Source organism: Astatotilapia calliptera, chromosome 14, assembly GCF_900246225.1.
Source record: "Astatotilapia calliptera chromosome 14, fAstCal1.2, whole genome shotgun sequence".
Classification (NCBI taxonomy): domain Eukaryota; kingdom Metazoa; phylum Chordata; class Actinopteri; order Cichliformes; family Cichlidae; genus Astatotilapia; species Astatotilapia calliptera.
This window is the reverse complement of record NC_039315.1, coordinates 6,070,888-6,098,010: the sequence shown is the minus strand read 5'-3', so window position 1 is coordinate 6,098,010 and position 27,123 is coordinate 6,070,888. Positions and strand designations below refer to the sequence as shown.

Sequence of the window (27,123 nt, the reverse complement as noted above, 5' to 3'; positions counted from 1 at the left end):
AAAATGCTTTGCGTCGGCATTTACGCATTTGTCTTTTGCACATATAGATCAGTTGTAACACACGTGAAACAGTTTGTAATAAAACAGCGCTCCTCTGGGCGAACTCAACCTGTCAGGTATACCTATAAGTCTGACGATAACTGGTATTAAAGAGACACAGGGCAACTATGCCACAGGAAAGAAAGAAAAAGAGAGAGGACACAGCCAGGAAGGAGAGAGCCGTAAGCAGTACGGAAGAACCGATGAATAAAGTCGGATAGCTGTTCTTAAATTCAGTCATAAAACAACGATTTCTACGTCCTCTCAACCCTACCAAAAATTAAATCCTACTCTGCTGCCATCCCGTGGTCACGTTGCGGTACTGCATTAATAGTAAAAGCAGCGTCAGTGGCAAAATAAAGAATATTGTTAGTTCCAGTTCCGATGATAAACCAAGTAATATCGCAGGTATAGCCGTTGACATATTAAAATAAAGTATTTTAACTACTTGTCAAAATCTAAAAATGTCTTCGTTTCAGTTCACAGCTAACTGATGACGTAAATACAGACGGCAGATAAACCATTTTTTGCAGCCACGAGTGTTCATCGCCATCCAGTGGTAATAGCGGAGACTGCAACATGGTGGTTGCAATTCAGACCATGCCAGTAAATGATCACCTGTGAAAAGGAGTAAATAAACTGATGTAAATAAAATTCTGGTGGGTGGTTATGACCAATAAGGGGAGAAAATAAAAGGTTGAACCCGTTGTGTTTAAATGCGGCTGCTGTCTGCCCTCTAGCGGTCATTGTGATTAACTACACTAATATACAGATGCTGCACTTCCGGTACTTTCAAAATACATTAACCATATTAACGCAAAATAGGGCTTCAGATTGCGTCAGGAAAACGTGAATTATGATGAAAAATATTATTTCTTCTTCGTTGTCATAGAAATATATTACAGATCCACATTTCTTGTGAATTAACTATTTATTAGAGCCAACATTTCTTTCTCATTCTGATGTCATCAGTAAGGAGCCTAAACTAGAGGGAAAACAGATGACGCCATCCGCCTGCGACAAACCTGCTTTCTCCACGATGGAGGTCTGCGGATCTCTGACTGTTTCTTTGAGAGAGTTTGGTTGTGAACAGAGCTTGCTGTCTCGAACTGATGGTTCTGCTTCTTTCGTCCAAGGTAACACAAATTTTAGAAATCATTTATCTGGGCGTTTATTTGCCTCTAAACTGGACGTAAAGGACGGAGAAAGGTTAGGGAAGTTAACCTGCCACTTCAGTTAGTGACATGAATTTCTTTACCCTTATACCCAAAATAATATAATAATGAGAATCAGGGGTGCATCTTTTATGCTGGCGTGGGTGGTATGTGCCAGCTTACTTTTGCATATGACAATGTTGTTTATTAAAATAAGGTAGCATTAACGTTGAGCCTAGCTACAACTAATTAATAAAATAAATATATTTATTGCATAGTGTTAACCTCCCTCCAGGGGCGGATCTACTGTGCACATTTTGAATCAACAACATGGCATTTCAGATTTCAACACAGGTGGTTTATTGTTGAGCTTCTAATTAACCCTCTGAGGCTTCCAAATCACATGACCAATTTAATATGACATAGCAACAAGATGCATTCCCACTGAGTCTCCATTACATTTTTATTTGTGTTGAAAGTTCAAGCTATATACCAAGAAAAGGTAACAACTGGATTTTCTAATGACAGCCCGAAAAAAACAAGCCACCACTTTCCTATTGGTGGAAAAATGTACCATGTTGACCAATCAAAAGATGATATGGCAAGGCAACGAGAGAGAGAGAGAGAAAGAGAGCGAGATCAACTGTGAGATGTGAGCAATTCCACAGTCATTGGATGTGAGAGGTTTGTGACATTTGGCGTGTTTGGAGTGTGTAGTTAATGTATAGTTAGTGTGTTGTGTAGTTCTTTGTTTTGTTTTTATGTGTCAAAATAAGGCCACGATCAGGGTCCATCATCAGCCACCAGGCCACAACCAGGCTCCATCAAGAGCTAGTGAAGCTACAGGAAAAGGCAGGCGCAGGTTAGCAAGCCTCAGGATTGATTGGGGCTGCAGTAAAAAAGGGGCACAAGTATTGAGAAGATGCTGCCTAAAAGACGTAACGTCAATGAGGAGGAACTGGAGGACATAAAGGAATCTTTGAACCTTATGTCAGAAGAAATAACAACCATTGCAAAACAACAACAAATAATAATCAACTTAATTGAGGATATTAAAGAATTAAGAAGGCAAAGTGAGGAAAAGGACAAGAAGTTTGCTATGTTGGAAGGACGAGTGGCAGAGTTGGAACAATATTTGAGAATAACAGATGTGATAGTAACGGGTCTGGAAACCAAGCACCAGACATATGCATGGGCAGCAGCAGAGGAGAGAGGGGAGCTGCCTGAGCAAGAGTTGCGCTCCCTGGAAGAACAGGCAATGGGCTTTTTCAAAAGTAAAGGCATTGAAATGGATAGTAAGGACACTGAGGAGTGCCATGCTCTTCCAAGGAAAAACAAGAATCAAAAACCTGCCATTATTATAAGATTTATTAATAGGAAGCAGAAGAAAGAGCTACTGAAGAAAGTTGAAAGGAACGAATGTGTATGTTAATGAACACCTAATCAAGAAAAATGCAGATATTTAGATTATTAAGAAAACAGAAGAAAATACAGTCAACCTGGACAACAGATTGTAAGGTGTTCATTAAGTGAAATGGAACACCGGAGCAGGCAAAGGTCTTAGTCATTAAAGAGCTGAGAGAATGAGAAAAATACAGCTGATAAAATGTAAGGCAAAGCATTGGGATGGTCACTTTCAATGCACTGTCAAATTGTTTGGTGCTTGTCTGAGACAAAGTATTGTTAAAGGTAATGATGTGTGGATACGATGTATAATAAAGTCAGATGTCTGACACATTTCAAGTAACAAATCAAATGGAAAGTGGGACACTGGGGTATGATAGCAATATATAGATCCTGACTGAATTTTTTACCAAAATGTTAAAGGACTGTAATTATTATACAATGGAACAATTAGGAACATAGAGCGAGGTAAGACTATAACGATGGTTCATTTTAATGGTAGAAGTCTATATGCAAACTTTAATTTATTAAAGTATATTTTACACAGTTTAATCAACCATTTGATGTGATAGCAAGATTTTGGTATGGTAGCTGATAATGATAAGCGGAAATGGATGGATGGATGGGTTGGTTCAGTGTCGTGAAAAAAAAATATTGTGGTGCAAGAGGAAGAATAAATGTGAAATTTACACGATGATAATGGATTGGATTTATATAGCGCTTTTCAAGGCACCCAAAGCACTTTACAATACCACTATTCATTCACTCTCACATTCATACACTGGTGGAGGCAAGCTACAGTTGTAGCGAGGCTGCCATATCGCGCCATCGGCCCCTCTGGCCAACACCAGTAGGCAAGTAGGGTAAAGTGTCTTGCCCAGGGACACAACAACCAGGACAGAGAGCCCAGGGATCGAACCGGCGACCTTCCGGTTACAGATGCGATTCCCAACCCCCTGAGCCACGGTCGCCCGATGAGACTTTCTGTCATTTAGAAGTATCACATCAGCTTTAGTTCTCTTATTAAAAGCTTGTTCTAAATAGGGTGTCTGCGCTTAAGTCCCCCCTTTAAAAAATACATGTGCTGTGAGCACATTTACTGGGTGTCGTACTGCTTTAAATGATTTGATGTTACTACTTTTCCCCTCCTAGATGTCTGTTTATGTGGGGAAAGACATCATTAATTATCCAGTGTTATTTATTGAATAATGCTCCTTTCTGTTCTTGTCTAAAGGAGACACGAGTGTGATGGCTGGAGTGTACGGACCAGCTGAGGTCAAAGTCAACAAGGAGATCTATGACCGGGCGACCCTGGAGGTGTTGGTACAGCCCAAAGTAGGGCTGCCAAGTGAGTTTTTTTTAGGGGTAAAAATTTTCATTATGCAGCATTGCTTCTTTTATTTTGGGGAAGCTAATGTGAAATAGACCTTTTGCATCCTGATATCTACAAGAATGTCTCTGAGGTTTCTGCTGTGGAAAAGTTGCTATGCCACAGCTGACCACAGGGTGGGGTACGTGAGCTTTCTGCTCGCATTCATTTTTTTATACCGAGATTTGTTTGTTTTCTAGGTGTAAGGGAACGATCGCAAGAGCAGTGTGTGCGAGAAACCTGTGAGGCTTCTCTGCTCCTGACGCTCCATCCACGCTCCTCGCTCACTCTCATCCTTCAGGTCCTGCATGATGATGGTTCAGTATCCTTCTGTAAAACTCTGTGCTGCTGCAAGCTTTGAGGTTTATATCCAATCTGCAAGTAGGGCTCTAAAATTGAGATGTTTTCTGTGAGTGTTCTTCCTTACCTGTTCCTCAGCTGCTGTCTTGCTGTTTGAATGCTGCATGTATGGCTCTTATGGATGCAGGATTGCCCATGAGTTGCCTCTTCTGCGGAGTGACTTGTGCCATCAGCACAGATGGGCAAATCATCACAGACCCCACTGCAGCTCAGGAAAAGGTAAATCTAAGACTTTTAGAATGTTGGGTGACAAAAATCTTCCCAAAACACTCTGATGGTGGCTTTTGTCAAATTTCCTGGGAACTTTTCAAACAAATGACACAGAAAATATAGGTCTTTTCCATCCCACCATTGCTAAGTGCTTGTTCATAGGGCAGGGGTGTTAAACTCATTTTACGTTGTGGCTCAGATACATCCCACTTTGACATTAGGTGGACCATACCGTGTGAAACTCTTTTCTATCAAGAAGTTCAATCCTTGAAATATCTTAATATAAGGAAAAGAAATGCAGTTTGAACAGTACTTTTCAGTTTTTCTACATAAAATGATAATAAAGAAAAGCTGTTGTAGTTGCTGAAAGACTCTTCAATAGGATTCTTAAATAGAAATAAACTGTAAGGGCTTAAATTGTAACAAATAAATGTTTATAATTACACATTACTTAATTCAGTGTTTCCAACCGCTGTGCGTGGAAGATTATCTGGTTCCACCTGATTAGTACGATCGGCATGAGTAATGGGCAGAACCATTATATTCTCTTCCACTAGAGGGCAGTACAATCAGCTGCTCTAATTAAATTGGTTGCCAACAGCCAGTAACACAGAAGACGATGAAGAAGAAATTACATAATAGTCATGCTGTGAGATGGTGCAGCCCGTAATAGCAATACATAAATATTTGAAAAGAAAAAGTAGTCAGTCTGACCTGGGTCCTGGAGGAAATACTGACCCAGATAAAGGCCCGAGCACGAGTAGTGCTCAGAAGAAAGCAAAAAAGGCATACTGGCAACAAACCAAGCCAATTCCTCTATACCTGGTGCGTGGGGAAAATTTATCAACATGCTTTTTGTGACATTTTTGTTAGGTTGTGTGCCGTGTGATTTTTATTTTATTTTGTTTTCTAATCTGAAATAAGTGCGTGACTCCAAAAGGTTGGGAAAAACTGACCTAATTACTTTGGTTTAGCTTGATTAGCCATGTTGTACGTCTTTATCAGTAAAGATAAAACTGTAAAACTTATGAACAGTCCATTTACACCTTCTTTCATATTTTCCAGTGCTGTCCAGTGGGGGCCACATCGGAGTCTTTCCTGGGCCAACTCTGGCCCCTGGCCCATATGTTTGACATCACTGTCATGTAATTGTTGGGATGTTCTCCTGAATACTGCACTACTTGAGGCAACTGTGGAGGAAATTGTATAAATAAAAATAAATTGAATGCAGTTAAATGACAAAGAAAAACAAAACTAGAGAAAAATCAGTCAGGAACGATAAGGCAAGCACAGCGATCTATAGTCGCCACCAGCTAAAGTATTCCCTTTTTTGGAATATCTTACTGTCTGTCCAGCGCATCTGTTGTCACTTCCATTTGTATCAGTGGTAATGGTTTTGCTTCCTAACGGGACAGATTGACATCATCTTAATTTCCTTGCCCGTGTCTTATTTTCTCTCTCAAAAGGAAAGTCGAGCTTTGATGACTTTTGCGATCGACAGCGCAAAACGCAGCGTTTTGATGTCGTCGACCAAAGGATCGTTTTCAGTGCATGAGGTCAGTGGATTAATGACAGGAAAAAAAGTGTGCACCATTTCAAATAAACAAAACTGTGAATGCCAAGCCAGAAAAGACTTCTCTAAAGCGTGCTTCAAAGAGAAAAGACTGGGCATCCCTTGCAGAGGCTGTTTGTAGATGTTGCCAAACCAAGAATACATCCTAAAAACCATTTTGGAGTTTCTGCAGTCTTGATAACAATATCATGGAGTATTTTTTTTCTCCTGTTACCCAAAAGGACCATAGTTTCTGGAAATTTTAGGGGATTTATTTTATATCGCTATTGATCAATCATGTTGAGCAGCCTTTGGTTGCATGCAGCTATCTATATGGAGACTAAAAGAGGGACAGCATTTATCTAAATGCAAGCTATAAATCATCAGCTGATGTGATTAGACAATTTGCATAAAACAGGAAGACTGGACTCAGATGAAACTGTCCCATGGGTTCCTGGATTCCCTTTTGATCAGCGGATGACAGGAATGATAATAAATGTTGCCTCTAGAGCTGGGCGATATAAGATTTTTTCATATCACGATATGTTTTTTTCATTTCAGGCGATAACGATATCTATCACGATATAAGCCAAATAACTATATTTGTAAGATTTAAATGTGCCGTTGCTCACAAGTAAAATGTGAAATAATCAGCAGCTTGTTTTTATTTAAATATTTATTTCCCATAATAAGTTCAACAGGGTAGATGTACTTAAGGAACATGAGACTTTTTCAGATAAATAAAGGCAAATATTGCAAACTACACAAAAGGCAGCCGCTAAAGCGTTTAAGTTTCAAAATAGAACAAACGAAACAGACGACTAAATTGTCAATTCCACTTAGAAACAAAATATTAATTCTAAAAATAAATCTTAGTTTGTTTTACAGAAGAACAGACAAAACTGACTAACTTTTGTCAATAGCTTAGCTTTTCAAACAGTTTTAACAGTTACTTTAGTCTGACAAAAGCCGAATGACGAATTAGCGCTTCCAGTCAGAGACTGAGGCTACGTCCACACGTACACGGGTGTTTTTGAAAACGGAGATTTTCCGTTTTCGTTTTAAAAAATAATCCCGTCCACACATAAAGGCAGAAATGAAGGAAAACGCTGCTATGAACATGCCAAAGCAGCAGGTGGCGCTAGATTCCTAACCGTGCAGAAATGTTGGCCAATCAGAAGTCTAGAAGCCTTGGTGGGAAAAAGTAAACAAAGCTGGGGCATAGAAGCAGAACCCAGTCGTATGTGTGGAGGGACAGTAACTGTGTGTATATGTAAGCATTTAAACACTGCAGAGAGTAGAATTAACAGTAACAGTATTGTAGAAATTCATTTCACCGAAACAATAACGTGGCGCACAGTGTGACGTCAAAAAATGCGCACACCTTTGACGCTGCGTTTTCTCAGTTTTTCTAGTCCACATGTAAATGCAAAAACGGAGTTTTCAAAAATATCCACCCTGGCCGGAGTTTTTAAAAATCTTCGTTTTCAGTGACCAAAAACGCGTGTGGACGAAAGGTGCAAACGCATAGAAAAAATCTGCGTTTTCAAAAATACCCGGGTACCTGTGGACGTAGCGCACGCACCAGTTTATTGTATTTCCAGACTTGCTTTCGGCACAATTTACTACAAAATTTACTACTACCACTCTGTTTTTTGTCAGACTTGAAATAGCCGAAATACCTTCACACTACGGAGCTTCTATGGCTCTTCCGTTTGACAATCTCTCCGGCATTGGAACCATCATCTGTTTTCTCTTCGGTCACGCTCGGTTGATTTTTCTAGTCGGCACACTCATTTCCTCCATTACCCGGGCGGTACGGTGGCTGGCTGCTTCCCAAACAAATACACATGTGCGGCTTGGCACTTGTGCTGTACGTAACAAGTCACGTGACGTGACGCTGCGGCTGTGATTGGTTCGGCTCTGCGCTACTTAATTTGGATTGGCTGTTTTTTTTGTTTTTGTTTTGTTTTTTTAAGAGGACAAGAGCGGCGAGGTCTATCGCGATAGGTTAATTTTTCTATCGAGAAAAAGTTATATCGCGATACATATCGTTATCGTTCTATCACCCAGCTCTAGTTGCCTCTATAAGAAATCTACTCTTTTGCTGCTTTTTCCTGGAGACCATCCCATGGATCGAAACATGACCTCTTTAAGGACACTTTAAAAGGGAATTGAATGGAAAAATCAAATGGGATTCCCTTTTTTTGACTGAATAACAAGTATTATTCCAGAAACACTAAAATATGGGGTTCACTCTGGCCCACCTACAGGGAACCAGTATGCTGACTGGATACTGACACTACAACGTTGTTAAGTTTAGATTTGTGATTCTGCTTCATGTGTGACTTTTTGGAAAAACGGTTCTTATTTTTGCTTTCTCCCTGTCTGCCTCAGGTCTGATGTGACTTAAATCAGTTGTTGTTGCATTTCATATTTTGTCTGATCCTCAGTTGTTGTTTTTCTTCTCTCACAGCTGCAGCAGTGCATAGCAGTCAGTCAGAAAGCATCAGAGAAGATCTTCCAGTTCTACAGAGACTCTGTCAAGCGGCGATACTCCAAAAGCCTATGAGAAACACGGAGCTTTCTTTTGCCTAGTCTTTTTTATTTTTATTTTAACAATGCATGCAAACACTGATGTCGTAATAAAATATTTAGAAACCCCTGTGGGCTACAATTTCTTCAGTTCAGTTGTAGACAGCTGTGCTTTATGGTGGGAAGGCTTGTATGAGTACATTTGTGAGAGATCAGAAATGAAAGGAGGAAAGGTGAATGTCAAACAAGTGCATTTATTGGGATTTGCTGATTTTCTTTCACTTTAATATATACATTTAATACAAGGATGTGACCTGGGGAAAAGAAAAGCCCTGAATATTTTTTGTAGTAATAAATCCCATTTGCTGCAACCTTTGAACCTTACTGACTCACACATTCAGAGTCCGCTTATTATCTGTACGAGTGACACAAAGCGAGACAAACCTGAGCAGAGCCTGTCGCACGACAGCCTCATCATTCGGAGCAATCCACGTGAAATGCCTCCATATAAATCAATAATTGACGTAACTCAGCTGTAACAACAAAGTGTGATTTGTTTTTCTTCTATTAAAATGAAAGTACGGTGGAGACAGACGGTAGTTCAGGATTGTCAGTGTACAGCTGAATCACAGCGCATCGACAATGAGAGAGCTGACAAGGGCAAGACACGGAGATACCAGAGGTTTGTCTACTAAAATCTGTTAAAAGTGATCTATTACCAGCTTTGAAACAACACTGGGATTGCAGCAAACATAGTATTTTATATGTACTTGAGCTGTGTGCTCTATAAAACTATTTATCTAAATAGAAAATGTCAGCTTCCACCTTAGTCATTCCTTTATATTTACTTGGATACCCCCCATTTACTATGTAGTTAAAGGCTCAGAGCTTTATCCAGTCAATTTTGCAACAATGTTGGTCCAATTGAAGGAAACAAAGTTTGCAGCAGGAAACCAACAAGCTCACCATGCAGGGTTTTCTTATGACCAAACCTGGGATGTTATTGAAACATGCATCACAATTTTTGCAACTTTTCTTGGCCCATTTAAATAAAGCATTTGTGTGTTTTTGAACAGAAGTTTTGAGTAGACTTTTTTTTTAAGTCAGTCATACTGCAAGAAGCAAGCTCCTGAAGATGTCAGTTCTATTTTTGGTGGAGAAAATAGCAGAATCTATATTTAAGGAGCATGGTGTGAACAGCCTGGCTGCTTCTAATAATGGAATAGCTGATAAAAGGATCATCCTCAGAGTTTCTTCTGTATTTTTGGCACTTTTTCCAGCTCTTTCCTCCGCTGTATATGTTATGATTTCTTAACCCTGTGTATATATAGAGGATAACATTTAATGTCTATATCTTGAGTCCATTTTCTACCTCCGAGTTTTGCATTTAATTTTAAAAGTCGTGAACGTATTTTCTTATACCAGCAACTACACTCTGTGCGTTAGTTATTTAGTGTTCTGTGTATTTCAACATGAAGATAATGATTCAGTTGGTATAAACAAAGCAGAGGCAGTCCTTTCTGTCAGTAAACAGTGACTGAAGCAGTGTGAAACCAGGATGAGCTTATCGATGTTCACGTGCAGCATTTCCCTCGGGGTCCCTCCCGTCAGCAAGGAACTCTGGGTTCTCCAAAGGACTATTGCTTCTGGCTCATCGTATGTTTTAAAACATCATCACCAGCTTTCACCCCTCAAGTGACAGTGCTGGCTCAGGCCCTCCCACAGTGAAGTCCATCGGGATTTATCTGCTGCCACGTCCTTGCTATGACCTCTCATAAATCTGCAGACTCCATCTAATCGTATACTGCCCTCCACTTAGCTCCTCCCAGGCAGACAATGACACATATCCCCACTGCTTCTTATTATTCATCCATTGTTTGTAATGCTGATATCTACAGTGCTATGGAAAAATGTGAATTTCTGTTTTTCTTCTTTCTTTTTTTTTACTTCAGTAATGCTTCACATATGATGACAACTACAGCACAGATTTAACAGAAGGTAACTTAAGTCTTCAAATCACTAAACAAGTAACAGACTGCTTTTTCAATGATTTTTCTTCATGTGCTCAGAACATCCTTTGAGCTGATTTTTCTTTTTATAATCCCAAAGCGATTATAAACGACACACCAGCTCCCAGCTTCTGTTTTCAGCGTCGCAGCTTTTCAGCTTGGTGTAGATGAAACGTGACTTCAGACAAGTCGACAGACAAACACTGTGATTATTTGACATTTAACGGTGATATGTTGACATGTGTTGATGTTCATGAAATATGTGAGAGGTCAGTCTTTTGTATGCATGTCCGTTTCAAAGAGTTGCTTTTATGGTGGTTTTGCGGACAGGTAAGAAATCAACGCAGCAATGGCACAGATGTACGTTATGATTCCAAACACGATGGAGAGCACCGAGAGCCAGAGAGCCTGGCGAGACGCTGCGTTGGCCCCCTGAAAATCCCCCTGAGCCGATGCCTTGTTGGTCTGAGTAAAAGAGGAGACGAGACACTGAGATAAAGATTAGAGTGAAAAAAATAGGAGAGAACAGCATTTATCATCATTTGTCAATGTCCTCCCTGGCCTACACTTTCCTCTTCCACTCATTCCAATCTCACGCTAAGCCCATATTATGTTCCATCTCCAAATCACACCCAGCGATTGCAGCTCATTCATCATTTTCTCCTCCTTCCTTCCTTTCTCTCTCCCTCTAGTCCTTGCCTTTGACTCTGACCCCTGTTTTAGGCAGCACTCAACAATATTGGAAATCTATCACCTTGAGGTTTCTTGTTATGACTCTAATTAAACCTTAACGAAGGCCATTGATCTGATCAAAAGGCCTTTGCAGCATGCTGCCAGTTAGCTTTGCAAAAGTGTTAATGGGATTTCTTTCTCTCCTGCACTGCTGGAGGGATGAGTTTATAAAATAAGGGAGTCTAGAGATATTTGTGTAAGGGGTATTTTAATACTACCATAAGTAACTGTGGCTAATAAGTTCTTTTTTTCTAGCAATTCTGACTTTTGGGTGACCAGTCATCTGACTTCTGAATAATCAGATTTAATAATTTTATCCTGTTTCTTCTGTGGTGAGGGGCCAGAGGTGTTGGCCAGATGAGCGCATGGATATGGTTAAGGTTAAGGTTAAGGTTCTTTATTTGTCACATGCATAGTTATACAAGTATAACACAGTGACGAGTAGAAAGACAGCCTTGTACATTTACTTAGGCGCTTTAATAACGCACAGTACTTTATTTAAATATTTCCACATTAACATCAATCAATAACAGCAAAATTAAAGTGATATGCACAACAATGAGTCAAAAATTATGATTGAGCATGTATGTGACTCTAAAAAGTGCCGTTTAACATAATAAGCACATTTAATCCTGGAAATAGCCTTCGAAGGGAGGGTAGACCCTGGACAGATCGCCAGTGATTCAATTTTTTTCTGTTTACATTTTGTATCTGTTAATTAAATTGTCATTAAATATGTGGTGTGCAGATGCTGAACACTTAAAGGAAAAAGTTGTGTATGAATAGTATAGTTTGCTTAGAACAGCACATTTGCAGTTATATTAACTTTAAGTTTATTCATTTTTAATGTGGTATCCTGTTAGATTTCTGCCCTATACATCTGGACTGGATATATCCCTGCTGAAAGGCAGACATTATACATATTATAGTATACATATGGTAGAAAGAGTGACTTTATTATTCAATAAATGTAGGCAAAACACAGTACATGCCCCTTAGCATGTTGTTTAAACCAGTGAGCTCCAACGAGCAGTTTTTATGCGCTGCAATGAAATATTTATGTAAATATTGATTTAAAGACAAAACCCCAGTACAGGAATACTATTATTTCTTCTTCTTAGTTTGGTCATGGCTCTATGTATTGCTTGATGCAAAGGTTGTAAATACATATGCATGCCCATTAAATTAAGCAACACATAATGAAAAAGATACATAAGGACAGAGGTCAGTGGTTTTTTTCAAGCTTATGTCTTCAAGAAATCAATGTGAAGAAATCTGAGTTATGATACCAACAGAGACCATATTATAGACAACTGTGATTCGGATTTGATCTAAGTGTTTTATCTAAAGTTCTCAGCTTTGTACTATTTCAGAAGTGTGATTCTGCAGGTGTAATCTCCTTGTCACAGCTCTCCTCCATAAATCCTTCACTTGCACAACACTAAAGAACTGGACTCGTTGATCGTCCACACATACTGCAGAGGGTAAAAACTCACCCTCAGCTGTGAACGATAGAGCCAAGTTGTATCTTGTCTGCTCAGGACTGAGGGTGTGTCTGTGTGTTTGTGTGTTTGTGTGTGTTCGTATACCTTCTGTGAAAGATAGAAGGCAGCGATGCCCAGGGGCCAGAAGCAGCAGAGCATGGAGAAAAAGGCCAGACCCAGGTAGTCCTGAGGGATCATCAGAGGGAAGTTGTTCTCACTGTCTGTATCACTAAAATCATCGATGGATGAGTCCTGGGATTCAAACAGAGTGCGTTTAGGTTGAGTTCAGGATAGAAAGCGATAACATACATTATAAAGAAATACTTTTAGGGTGATTTGTTTTTGTTTGGGCACATTTTCAGATATTTGTCTGTGAGATTTCAGCCTTCACAAAAATGCAGTAGGTATTACATTCATTTCATTTTCCTGCAAATGAAAATTACACTGAAACTTTTCAAATGTAAGGTACTGTGCAAGGACGGTGTGTAAAGTGAATAAAAAAAACATTTTGACTCAAAGATGTTTGTTTCAAAATGAGTCTCAATAAAATTTGTGGGTTAAGAGAAAAACTGAGACTTTGTTTCTAGAGAGGAATACATATTTCTGAAGATCCATTTCATGGATCAGTACTGCTGCAGCCTTGTCAACTTCCTTCAGTTTATTTCATCAAGGTGCCAGTGCACAGGTGCATAAGTAAAAAACAACCTTGCTTTTTTGTCATTTCTGTAATCTACCTCTTTGTGTCCATCTAACAAAGATACAGCTTGTTGTCTTAAACATACAAAGATGATCTACTCCAACATTAAGTGAAACACGCTGTTTCTCTTATATTCAAGTCATCCACAACAACTAAAAACTTTGCTAGTGTCTGAAAGATAATGTGATTGAATGGGGTTAGTCTGGATATGCACTAGCTCTGCTGACCGCGGGGCACTTTATGACTCATGCATCTTTTTTGAAACAGCTGCATATTGAGTCTGACTTGCTCTCTCACAATGACCCTGTCATACCACTTTGGTCATTTTACTTTGTGTAAGAAACAGTTGTACAATTCCAAAAAAGGCTTTTGTTATATTTTAGTAACTGTTCTGTAAACCAGCAGCAAACACAGACATAAAGTGTTTTTTTTTTTTTACTAAACAAGATAATTTATTTAAAGCTTGGAACACAGGGCTATTTCTATTATGCCTGTTCTATTGGTCAAAAAAAAAATCTTTCTATAGTTGGGAAGTATTTTTATAGACATAAAATCCTTTTTGTGTTGATGAGAAGCAGGGAAATCAATTTAAGCCTGTGCTCACATGTAAAATCAATCAGGATGGGACACTTATTTTTCCATAATGTTGATCATGGAGCAATCTGTGAGTTTCATGTGTCAGTTTAAGTTCTTTTATAAAAACAATTTGAAGTGAAGCAAAGTAGAAGATGTTGTCTTGTGCAGATTTAAGGTCACTGCAAGGTTTTATTCCCACAGGCCCAGGACTCTGCATCACTGCACTACTGCCAGCATTCAGAATGAGCTTAAAAAATATTTTACACAAGCTCTCCTTTTGTCCTTGGGGAACAAACTCTTACCTAAACTTTGTGGCAGCCAGCTGCTGTCGATTTTAACGGTGTGTAGTGCTACTGTGTATTTGTGTTTTTACTTGCATTCTTAATCAAAGTAATAATCATTAAACATCCCTTAGCCTTTTAGTTCTAGTTATTTAAAAAGCTTTTACTTGACCTTGATGTGAGACTAAACAGTACAAACACTAACATTATTTATTGGTGACATTTAGAGTATGTATTATTTTGTTGACTGCTGTTGGCATCTCGTAGCTAATTTATATTTTACTTTATGATGGGCTTTGCTCGGTGGTCTATGACAGCGGTCCCCAACCTTTTTTGCGCCACGGACCGGTTTATGCCCGACAATATTTTCATGGACCGGCTTTTAAAGTGTCGCGGATAAATACACAAAATAAAACTAGTACCGGTACCGAAAAAAAGAAGATTTATTCATAACACACGTGAAAAGACCCAGGAAAACCGAGTAAACAATAAAAATTATAACAAAATAAAGCTGAAAACCGATAAAAACCCTGAAAACCATACATTTCACAACTGAGCCTCAACTCTCGCGGCCCGGTACCAAACGACTCACGGACCGGTACCGGTCCGAGGCCCGGGGGTTGGGGACCGCTGGTCTATGATATAGAACTGGCATCTTCTATCAGCACTATGGTGTCATTACCTGTTATGCAGCAGGAGAGCAGCTTTATGTAATCTGGCTTTTTGACAGTAAGCATTCAATTGCTGCTTTGCTCGCATGTCTATTTTAAGTTCCTCTTTGGTTTCCAGAACCTACACTGACAGTATGAGGCTCCATTGCTTTTTCTGTAGCATGTTTCAGGAATGAAGAGGATCTGGTTGAGCTGAGGATGAGAATGATTTGATAAAACTAATATGGGCATCTACATGCAAACTTTCAGGTTTGTTACTTTTGAAACTTAACAGACAAACAAAGGACTAATTGAGAAACTAATGCTTACTTTCAGACCTATCTAAATATTCCTGAATCCTCTGTTTGAACAATAGCAGGAAAATTTGTTGACCTGCTTTTATTTCCTGTACGGTTGCACAAGCTCTGTTGTCGGTACAAAAGAAGAAAGAGAAGACATTTTTAAGTGTCTTACATCCAGTGATGGGAATAACGGCGTTACTTTCTTCAGTAACGAGTAATCTAACTAATTACTATTTCTATCGTTATAACGTCGTTACCGTTACTAACAAGAAAATGCGGTGCGGTCGCGTTACTATTTTTCAACAAACAGATGGTTGAAGCTGTCTTAAGCTTACCGCAATTTATATCAGTTCCACGGAAGTAGCTGTAAGTAATCTGGACGCTACAGCTTTAAGCAGCAGCTTTAAGCAGCTGTTTGACTGAAGAAGAATAAAGTAGTCGTGCTAAGCCAATCACATGACCACTTCAAGATGACAAAGCAACAAGGTGATATATACCAGTTTTTAAATTGTGCTGATAGGCCACGTAAAACCAGAGTCATGATAAACAATATATACGCAGCGATTTTTCCTCAATAGTTTCGCCACGTTTACTGTCTAAGGACAGCGCAGCGAGCACTCTCTGCTTATGACAAAGAAAAACAAACAAACAAAAAAAACCTGCCCTTTCGTGTTGGTGGGAAAATGCACCATGCCGACCAATCAAAAATGATGTGGCAACATGACATTTTGTTGTTTAGGGAGAGGGGGAAGTTTTAGGAGTGAGGGTGAGAGAGAGAGAGAGAGAGTTTTGAGATGTGAGAGATTTGTGACGTTTAGCGTGTTTGGAGTGTGTAGTTAATGTGTCGGATTTTATGTTTGAAATGTGGTTAAAAATGGCCAATTATACCCTGGACCCCAGAGGGTTAAACATTTTTTTTTAAGTAACGCAATAGTTACTTTTCAAGTAATTAATTACTTGTAGAACCTTGTAACTCAGTTACTAACTCAGTTACTTTTTTGAAAAAGTAACTAGTAACTATAATTAATTACTTTTTCAAAGTAACTTGTCCAACACTGCTTACGTCAGAGTCAGGGAGCAGGTCATCCTCATCGTCCATGCTGTAGGATGCACTGTGGAAGTCTTGCGTCTCAGCCAGCAGCTTCCTCTCCAGTGTTGAACCTGGCCGAATGTCCACAAACGTGGTCTCCAAGTAGTCTTTGTTGAGCAGGGCATCTGTGTGGCCCCAAATGGGGGCTGCTGGGTAAAAGGACTCCAGTGTGCATGGTAAGGAGCAAGGATCCAGTAGCTGCTGTTGCTGAAGCTCAGGGGGATGTCCACAATAGCCCCTCCATGTTAATGGAGGGTAGGCCCTGTCCTCCTCACACTTAACCAAGATTCCCTTGAACAGCCCACCTGGGGCCTGTCCAGTTCCAGGTCCCAGCCCCGGCCCTGGTCCCCAGTTGTTATTGGCACTTTCTCCCAGAAGAGGGTGCTCCAGCTCATCTAGATTCTCCATCCTTTCCTTTTTAATACCAGCCACCCAATAGGTGACCACATCAACAACCAAATGCAATCTACAAATCGGTCAACAGAGCTTCTCCCTGAAGAGTCCAATGGGCTTACAGTATGCAAAGGCAGCTGCTTTGCTGGCTTTAGTATTTCAGTGATAATCCATCTTTAATCCTATTCTTTAATTTTTCTCTTGTTATAGGGCTTGGCCCTGGGGCCAACAAAGCATGCCAGATTTATGTCAGAGTGAAACAAGCAGTGGTAGCTTTGTCCTGTGAAATGTTCAGCTGGAGTGACGTTGGATAATTCAAAAATGTCCTCTCTTCACATGTCATAAACAATTCTTTAAGGACTTGATGGTTCAGGCTTTGGCCTGTGTCTTCCATTTCACATGGCCGCGTCAGTTCGTATTTGCTAATGGTAGCTACTTTTGCTTTCACGCACTATGAAAATCTCGAATCTGACGATGAAAGATCTCGATTAGTGCTAGACAGTTTAATAAAAACAACGTGCAATGGAAATTCAGTGTGACTGTAGTGTGACTGAAAAACTCTTTCAATAAAATATTATGACGCACTAATCTAAGCACACTGACTTGGCAACGGTGTAAAAGCTTCAGATGTCAATCTTTCCTCAGTTACACAATGAAAGAGGGCAATTAGTTAGGAGTTGACAAGAATAACTTAAAAGTCTTTCCAGCTGTCATTACATACAGCAAAGTGTTTGTTCCTCTGCAAGAGTGTGAAAAAAGTGAACTCAAACTGCTTTCAAAAAGAAGCAGTGCCCCTTCAGATGACTAAACTGTCACACAGTGGGGCGTTCTGAAGCATGAATATACACAACCTCCGGCAGCAGTCAAACTAGTGGAGCAACAAACGGATTGGGGCCATATTTGAGGGCAGTTAATCTGTAAAACCAATGAGGCTCCAAAAATAGAATCCTATGAAGCACATCCGCAGGTCAACAGGCCTGTGAACATGCCTGTTCCTTTGTTGTTGCTGCAGGAAGCGATAATGAAGAAATAAAAGTCCTCTAGTGTTGATTTATTGCTGCGGGTTGGCTACTTGGTATGGCAGCTCTCCACTGGGACATGCAATTTTAATGCTTAGCATCCACCTTAAGAGGGTTTCATTCAGGATAGATGAGGACGAGGAATCTCTCTATCCAGATCGCCAGTTAGGACGTTGATGTCTGTTAAGAGAAGAACAAGGTCACACAAAATATTTATACTCTCCACTTTTACTCATGTTTAGTTTGCGAGGGTTGTGGGCTCAAGCTACTTAAACTCCTGATTCACATGCGCGCAGATAACTTCATACAGAAAAAAAGATGCACTCTTATTATATATCAACCCTTTTTTTTTTTACTCCAGTAAAAAAGAATCTCACTGTGAGACTGTGAGTCTTGATCGATTTACTTAATAAGCTCCCAGTAGAGCAGAGGATTAGCGTGATTTGAAAGGTTGCCTATGAAAATGAACCTTTCCCTTATGCACTTAGTAAAAAAAAAAAAAAAAAAGAGTCTTTCTGTTGGTTAAATAGGGATTTTTTATATTGTGTATATATCCGTATTTTTATGAATTGTAGCAGGTATGGCTGAGGAAATGTTGTCTTTCTTATAGGATTTTTACTCTTACAGGAACCAGAGTTTTATACCAGTTTCAGCCATATATAAAATCTCAGTCCAAAAAGCTAAAAATTCCTTATGGTTAAATTGTGAGTAAAATAGCGAGGAGTGAAAGTACTTCTTTTCTGCTCCATTCTGGTCCATTGTGGAGCCTGAGCTGGTAACTTTCCAGTACTTTTCCAAAGATTTAATCAATATTATAAATATGTAAACATCAGTTAGACACTTTCGACTGTTGTTGATGGAGGGGCACAGCTGCTGTCACTGTATTTATGTATTTTGATACAGCTACACAATGTAAAAATTGTGAATTCATCAACATGTAGCAGTGTGTAACAAGCCTATGCGCTTGTTCAGGTAGACAACTCAAGCTGTGTTGCGTCATTCACACACAACATGTCCCAATATGTTGGTCTATTTAAACACCAAACTTTCCAGTATTCCTCTTTAACATGTCATTGCATGCTTTTGAAATCTCCACCCTCTCAACATCTATTTCCAGAGAAATGATTGTTTATTCCTTCCCATTTTCTATTTGTGTCTTACATTCAGTTGCTATTACTGGGTGGAACCACCTTTGCCTTCAGAACTGTCTTAAATCTTCTTGGCATAAAGTCACAAGGTGCAGGAAATATATTTTTATTTTTATTTTTTGGAAATAATATCAGAGATTTTAGTCAGTATTGAGATGATAACATCAAACAGTTGCTGATTCAGATCTGTAAGCTGAACATCCATGAAGGGAATCTCCCTTTTTAACGTGCTCTATCGCAATGAGATCTGATAACTGAAGCCCCCAGGGAAGAGGCCATTTGAGTTCAGTGAGGTTATTCTCATGTTCAAGAAACCAGTGAGTTGGTTTGAGGTAGGGCTGGGCGATATGACCCAAAATTCATATCTCGATATTTTTTAGCTGGATGGCGATATAAGATATATATCTCGATTTTTTTTTTAAAGCCATAAGTTAAGAACAAAAAGAGAGTTCCTAGTCACACTGTGTCCCAGATGTCACACGGGCACTTTTATTTACATACAGCGTAGATGTACATGAAGAAATTACTCAAAAATAAATTATCAGCATTTATTAAATAATCATGGTCCATAAATAAAAGAAAACAATGTTGTTTTTGTGCATAACAAAAAGCTCACAATTGTGCAGTCAAAATGTAAACTAATAGACGCTGAGCATAATAACAAAGAGACAGATTTCACAGCTGCACCACGTCTCTGAACAGGTGCCATTTGTGGTCCTTATAAACACACAGTACGTATCACTCCGCGAGGCTCCTCCTCGGTAGCCGTAATCCTCCGACAATCCATCAAGTGGTGCAGCTCCGTAGCTTAGCAAAGTCATATTAAAACATTTTTTGACAGATTGCTGAGCGCTGTGTACCACATAAAATCGGTTCGCGGTCAGTAAGCACAACCAGAATTCATACATAAGGCGCACTGTCGATTTTTGAGAAAATGAAAGGATTTTAGGCCGTGCAGCCCCTCCTGGCTGCATGTCGTTAGCGCGGTTAGCTCGCTAACACGTTGACGCCGTCCAGCCCCACGCACGGTAATTCGCTAACGGAGATATTCCGCTTTCATCTTGTCATTGCCTGCAGGTGAAGCTAAGGGGGAGGGGGGAGTTGTGTTCAGTGAAGGAGAGGTGAGGCCGAGTAACGTTGCGTAGAGACAAAAGTGGACGAAAGAGAGGTATACCTGCGGCTCCACAAGTATAATTATAACGTAACATAGACTATATCGATATAAACGATATTGTCACATCTTATATCTCGTATGAAAATATATCGATATTTTTAAAAAACTCGATATATCGCCCAGCCCTAGTTTGAGGTGATGATATTTTGTGCTATGGGAATTTATCCTACTGGAAGCAGCCACCAGAAGATGGGCACGTTGTAGGCATAAAGGGATGGACATGGTCAGCAACAACTCAGGTAGGTTGTGCAATTAAAACAATGCTCAGCTGGTACTATGGGCACAAAATGGTCAAAGAAAATATCCCCCACACCATTACACCATCACCACCAGCCATGTGGCCATTCTCCTCTGACCCCTGGCATAAACAAGGTATTGTCACCCTGAGAACTGCTGCTCATTGGACATTTTCTTTTCTTTTTTTGGATCATTATCTGTAAACTGAGGAAGTTGTATGGGAAAATCACACCAGATTAGCAGTTTTGGAAACAATCAGACCAGCCATCTGAAACCAGCAACCAATTCATGTCACTTGTTCTAATTCTCAGTTTGAACTTTGGCAATAACACTTGAACTCTTGAAAGTGATTACATGGTTAAATGCACTGAGCTGCTTCCATGTGACTGTCTGATTATATATTTGCATTAGCAAGCAGTTAATCAGGTTTAAATAACATATAATAACATATATTTTAAGTTACTGCTGACTATATTTTGTGGGAAATCACATTCCCTGGCTTTAGGTAAGCTTGTTTTTTTCCAAGAGAAATTGGATGAAATAGAAGCGATTCTGAAGTTTTTCAACTGTTCACACATTTTAGCGACATCGGAGATCTTTATCCAGTGGACTGCAATGCATGATCTGATATCCCTACATCATCATCAGTTAATATGTAATATGTAAACTGTTAGTTTAGTTGTCTGAAATGGAGAAATTAAGCTCATGTAAAACTGACTTTTAATTTTCTAAAGTAAGAATATCTCAAATTAATCAATCATAATTAAATGGTCAAGATTTGCTACTGTCAGGTGACAAGCAGGAAGCGATGTAAAAAAAAAAAGTCTTTGTATTGTGTGTTAAGAGTCTTTTCATTCCCGGCAGAATAACAAAGTGTCATTTCAACAAACAACATAATATCTCATCAGTAAGTATTCATTCTGCACGGTATATTACTTCACAGGCTCAAGATCAATTCTGTGACTCACTGCACGCTTCACCGCACCACACAGGGGGAAAAAATGGATTAATTGGGTGTCTTTGGGCTGGCGTATGCTGAGGGCTCCATTTTCTGCTTGCCTTATGGAGGCTGAGTGATTGTTCAACAGAGTGACGTCAGCAAAAGCTCTGTGCAAACTGCCTTCCTCTCCTAACACATACGCACACATGTGGACATATGGTGCATTTTGCACACAAGCTCATGTAACACTAATATTTGTAGCACTTCACCAGCCTCCCCTCTCCCTTCTGCCCCCTCCCAATTGCTGCAGCTTCATTCCAGGAGAGATGCACTCAGCTTTATTACACCCTCTCCCTCCCTCCTCCACCTCTGCCCATCCACCATAAAAAGACTTCTGTCAGCTGTATTATAAGCCTGCCTCCTTTTCTGATTCTGCAACGCTCATAAAACATCCAGTCAGGTAGAAGGAAGGTTGCAAGGACGCTGCCGTATATCACCGGCACCACTTTTACAAGAGACCCTCTTCTCTCTCTCCCCATCTCTGTCCTTTTAGTCTGGTGTTTTGTCATACACATATACAAGCACGCATCTTCTCAGCTCCCTCCATATCCCTCTTCCTTTTCTTTGATCTGACTCTGTTCCTTTTTTTATAATCCAGCCAATACTTTTGGCAAAGCCACTGTACTAAACTTAAAACGTGTCTCTTTGAGTAGCATTTCCACTTACTACATGAAAAGACAGCTTGTTCTTAAGACATCGAAATATGCAACTAAAGTGAAATATTGCCTTAAACCCCTGTCGTGAAAGTAGAGAACTGTTGCTGCTGACTCTTACACAGATTTTCAGCGACTCTGCAGTCTTTTTGACACACACTGACTCGCTGTCTCTCAGCATACATTCACATTCTCACTGGAAGTAACGGCTGCAATATTTCATCCGATACAGATCAAGATGCAGATACAGTGAACACACTCATGGGAAAGAAATAGCATAGTGGCTGTAGGAAATTGGAGCTGTAAACGCTTGCAGACTGTAATAAAAAGGCATCCTGAAGAACAGCGATGTCAGGCTGATAAGGCCAGAGCAGGCTCTGAGATACGCCAAATGAAATTCTGAAAACGCAAGCGGTGGTTAAATGGCCCTATTGATTTCATTTCCAAACTCTTTTTCTCCCTTTTGCTCTTCCTTGATCTGTACAGAATGACTGAGGAGAGGAGAGGAAGCTGAACAGAAAAGATAAGCAAAAAAACAGGCAGGATCGTCAAGAGCGTCGCACAGCACATGAAGCTCAAAGTAACACCATGTTCCTATGGAAACACATTCACCATGGAGTGGAGTGCTCACTGCAGGATAAATGAAGCAGAGGCTAATTTGCCATTTCAGTACTGTTCCTCTGCTTGGCTTGATAATAACTGGATGGGATAATTCCAGCATTACTGTGCCTTCCAGTAAAAATGTAACTGTCATTTCAGAGTGCAAAAGATAGATAATTTCCACAGAATCACTCTGTAATAACAAATGAGTGCAGTCATGCCAGACACTGGGAATACTTAAACCCCCTGCGCAGAATGTGTGTATGACAGTGTGAGCTCATTAATCGGTCCATGGCATGTCCTGCTCTAACACACACACGGACACACACAGTCATTTAGTTTGCCTCACAAGACATGCATTCACAAACACACTTTGCAGTCCATTGCAGCCTTGCATCACCTTGCCCTTTTAGACACACAAAAACAAACCCTTTGAAGCAGTCCATGCCAACCAGCCCACATGTTCATGTACACAGCTGCACCATAGTCAGATTGTCTCTTTTCACACACATACACGCACTGCTCGCACAGCTGGTGCTCATGTGCAGTGAGGCCCAAGAAATGAGAAGTTACCCATCTGTACTACGTTGCACATTGCTCCAGCATCTCTGCGGAATATGTAGTATGTTGTAGTCAGTCATCTGAAATATGAATCTGAACGCATCATAGGACACATTCCACAGAGATGCGCTATATTTCTCAATGTGCTGCTATTTGTGGTAAATGTGTATATAGTTTGTGTTGTTTGTGGAAATGCTTTCCACATGAATAAATGAATAATGGTTTATGTTAATGTTACTGTGTAATAACATTTCACCATTTAAGATAATGTTACTTGTTTGTGCTTGCCGAGCAGTTACATATCAAACAGTGTGTGCTAGTAATTTGCAGTAATTTTGGTACTTGTCATGTAAAATAAAATGTGAAAATCTGATGAAAGAGCATTAGAAAACACACACAGTGAAACGCTGCACTACAGGGAGATGATTAGAGACATTTTTAAACAAATCTGCAGTTTCAGCTGTAAACCACTTACTAAAGTGTGTGAATGTGAGAGTGAATGAATAGTGGTATTGTAAAGCGCTTTGAGGGTCCTGAAAAGCGCTATATAAATGCAATCCATTATTATTATTATTATTAAAGATGCAAAATAACAAAAATTAAATCCAACACATTAATTTAAGATTCCTGTGCTTTAAATACAATGTTAAAAATGTCGTAATTTATACAATAAAGGACCTCAAAACATTGTAGTAATAGACAACAATTAAAGTATACACCTAACAGCCAGTAAGACCAGCATAAAAGTATTAAATAATATTTTTACACTCCAAAATAGTATTTCTGATTTCTTGAATTCCTAAACCCCCTGAAATATTATCTGACCGTTTTTTATTCAGTAAAGCAAGTTTCATTTTACCTATGCCTGCGCAAATGTGTGTACTAAACAAGACTGCACAGATGTCATTCATACTGTGTTTACATCAACTGTCCTTCAGTGTAATGACCTGTACACCTGTATTTTTTATCTGTGGTGTGTGTATGTGTACTAGTGTTAATCTCAATATGGTCACAAAATTCTGTCAGGATCCACCTTAAAACTTTAGAGAAAAAGCTGGTTCACAAAAAGTACAGCTTTCAGGACTTGGCTTGTCATGCTGTACTTGCTGGAATGTTTATGATTAAGCGCTAATGTAAGCCTTTGAGGAACAAATATAAATCAGTGTGTTGCAATGCAATAATGACTTGATTAGAAAATTAGTTTCTTGCAGATGAGCAGCACGGTTTCTTACATAGTTTCATTATCATCATCATCACAGACCGAGGGCATGGTGTGTGCACCACCCACCCCCCGCAGAGAAAAGACCTGCTCTTAATTAGGACTGCTGACAAACAAAAAAACAAAAAACAAAAAACCCAGAACACCCTGCATGTCTTTTGAAAGCACTTGGACTAGGTTTTTTAAGCAGTTTCCCACTGGACATTTTACATTTAACACTTAAACTGATCTGCCAATTCAGATGCTGGCTGAAGGCTGAAAGAGCTTTAGATGTACTAGCTAAATTAAAAACAAAAACAAAAAGGAAGTGGCTTTTATCAGATGGTCTCCGTGACTCTGCTACGGTGCTCAATACTGCACAGTAGGCTTGCTATACAGCGATAAATGGCTAAAGAAACGTTAACAATGGAGCATATATATATGTATATATGTATATATATATATATATATATATATATATATATATATATATATATATATATATATATAAAACGAGCTCCCACTGTGGTTGAAATACTGTCAGCCTGTTCTTCAGAGAATTACATACATACTGTACATGACAAACATAAACCCTCTAAATAAATTAATAATAAATATTAAATAATATTATTACTGGTTCGACCGTTTTTATCTATCCAGCTTTCTGTCTTTTCATCCTCTGACTTTTAAAAAAGGGGGGTTGAGTGTAAGTAACACCGGAATTTTCTTTGAATATTTCCTCACCTTAACGTCGGAAACTCTGATCCGTCCTGTCCTCGAGGTGAGTCCCGGTGGAATCCAGTGTCCCAGTTTTAACAAGTCCACAGGGCTGGATGCTGTTACACAGGGATCTTGCGCTGTTCTGTTCGCCTTTTCACGTGGGAGGGTGCAGAAAGCGTGTACATTTCAGCGTATAGCTAAATACGAGCACTCGTGTTTGTGTGGGAGTGGGACGTGTGCGCGGAGTTACAGTCAAACTTGTCAGTATCCCATCAGCGGTTCCTATGCGGCTGTGAATGCATGTGGATGTAGCCGTTAATACACCTGTGCAACCTGGCAGCAGTAAACGTGCATGCTTAGTCAAAGGCTCCCGTTTCCCCAATACAACATTTCCTATCGTATCCCGCTCAGTCTCTCCCCTCTCACGGAGAAAGGAAGGGCCTTGCTGTAGTTACACCACGTCAACTTTCTTCTGCCACACTCAGCTTTTCTCTGACTTTCCACATTGAAGCATCTCTCTCTCTCTTCTGCTCCTCCACCCCCTCTGTCTTCTCCCTCTCCTTATTGTCTTTTCTCAGCGCTTCTGCTACCATATTATGGCGGAAAAACTGGGTCCTAAAGCCTGTTGGTCCTCACCCTGTATTTGATGTGTTTCAATTACTCTCAGGCCCTCTTAAGCTTAGTAAGAGAAACGTGCACATGCAAAGTGAGGACATTTGCCTTTTCTTACTTCTTTAAGAGGATTACCAGGGTCAAGACTTGATTTTGGGTTGGAATTAGGATTTGGGTTAAGACCAGGGATCTAGCGGGGAGGTTTAAGGTTAGCCTTAGCAAAACAAATGTATGTCCTTTGGGATGCCATTTGATTTGAGCATTCTGGACAGGCTGAAAATACAATACCCGCAGGCAAGGTGCAAGTATGAGATGAAAAATCTCATTTATGTTGCTGCATGTAGCAAACACAAAAGTGGACACAGGCAGCAATCAAAACAGAGAGGGAACAAAAACTGAGGGAGGGGGAGCCAGAGGGCGGTTGATTATTATGCAGTTGCTTTCTTTAGGCCTATCTATATATGTGCTATTCCAGAGTGGAGGCAGTGAGATGCCCTCCGGCAAGGATGACTCCACTTTGTGTCAGTCCTTTAATGTCGGCTTCACCCTGTGACCCACTTTAGTCACCCAGGCCAGCTCACATTAAGATCTCCAGTCAGAAATAGTCTCAAGATGCAAAAACAGACATTCCTGCTTTGGGCCATGCCTATTTTGCCTTTTTCAGGGGAGGCCATGCAGGATAAAGTTCATGCATTTCTGGACACTAGCAGTCAATGAAATCCACAGGGCTTAAGCTGAGTATTTAATGAGGTACGCTGCTCTTAGCTCGAATCCCCCTCCCCCTGAAACGGTTTAACCTTTTAGTTGTTTTTGTTCTTGCTTTTTGGTTCTTTCCAGGCAGTCAGCATAGCCACAATGCTGCCTATCTGATGCTTCGTTTATCTTTGCCTGTCAGTGTGACAAGCATCCTCTCAGTCCAGTCCATCATGAAATAGAGATCAATATGCTCTCTTTAGTCTGAGCACATCCTCGCACATTCGCTCTATTTTCCTGCTTTTCCTTTATTCCACCATTCCTTCTCTCTTCCTTCTCTAGTTTTCTCTCATCATCTTTCTCCATCTTCTGCTCTATTTTAGCTGAAATATGCAGAGATAAGGATTAAGGATAGGCAAGGTAGGCAAGGAGATACATACAATTACTACTGGAAACCAGTGTGTCTTTTGATCATGTTAATTGATAATAAGCTTATAACCTTTAATATGAAAGTTTGAAAACAGCTGCACAACAAAATATAATGTTTTTGTCACGGTTTTGTTTTGGTTTTTTTTGTTTGATTTTTTCTCATCACTTCCATTTGGATGCTAACTTCCTAAAAAGAAGAAGAAGCAGAAGGAGGAGAAGAAGGTCCTTCATTTTTCTATAAT

At 39.8% G+C, this 27,123-nt stretch overlaps 2 protein-coding genes across 3 annotated transcripts; one reads left to right on the top strand and one right to left on the bottom strand.

Moving 5' to 3' along the window:
- Nucleotides 1–878: 878 nt before the first annotated feature.
- On the top strand, nucleotides 879–9,701 carry exosc5 (exosome component 5). Its single transcript, XM_026191725.1, has 6 exons — nucleotides 879–1,175; nucleotides 3,832–3,945; nucleotides 4,167–4,288; nucleotides 4,405–4,545; nucleotides 6,003–6,092; nucleotides 8,565–9,701. Exons 1-6 carry the CDS (start codon nucleotides 1,040–1,042, stop codon nucleotides 8,658–8,660), a joined length of 699 nt encoding a protein of 232 aa, XP_026047510.1. The 5' UTR covers nucleotides 879–1,039; the 3' UTR covers nucleotides 8,661–9,701.
- tmem91 (transmembrane protein 91) lies at nucleotides 8,858–25,725 on the bottom strand. Of its 2 annotated transcripts, XM_026191724.1 has the most exons (4): nucleotides 25,172–25,720; nucleotides 16,418–18,036; nucleotides 12,954–13,100; nucleotides 8,858–11,097 (listed from the first exon to the last, which is right to left on the bottom strand). In XM_026191724.1, exons 2-4 carry the CDS (start codon nucleotides 16,850–16,852, stop codon nucleotides 10,942–10,944), a joined length of 738 nt encoding a protein of 245 aa, XP_026047509.1. In that variant the 5' UTR covers nucleotides 16,853–18,036; nucleotides 25,172–25,720; the 3' UTR covers nucleotides 8,858–10,941. The 2 variants fall into 2 exon arrangements, with proteins under 2 accessions (XP_026047509.1, XP_026047508.1); XM_026191723.1 differs by having other exon boundaries at nucleotides 11,030–13,100; nucleotides 25,172–25,725.
- Nucleotides 25,726–27,123: the final 1,398 nt, after the last annotated feature.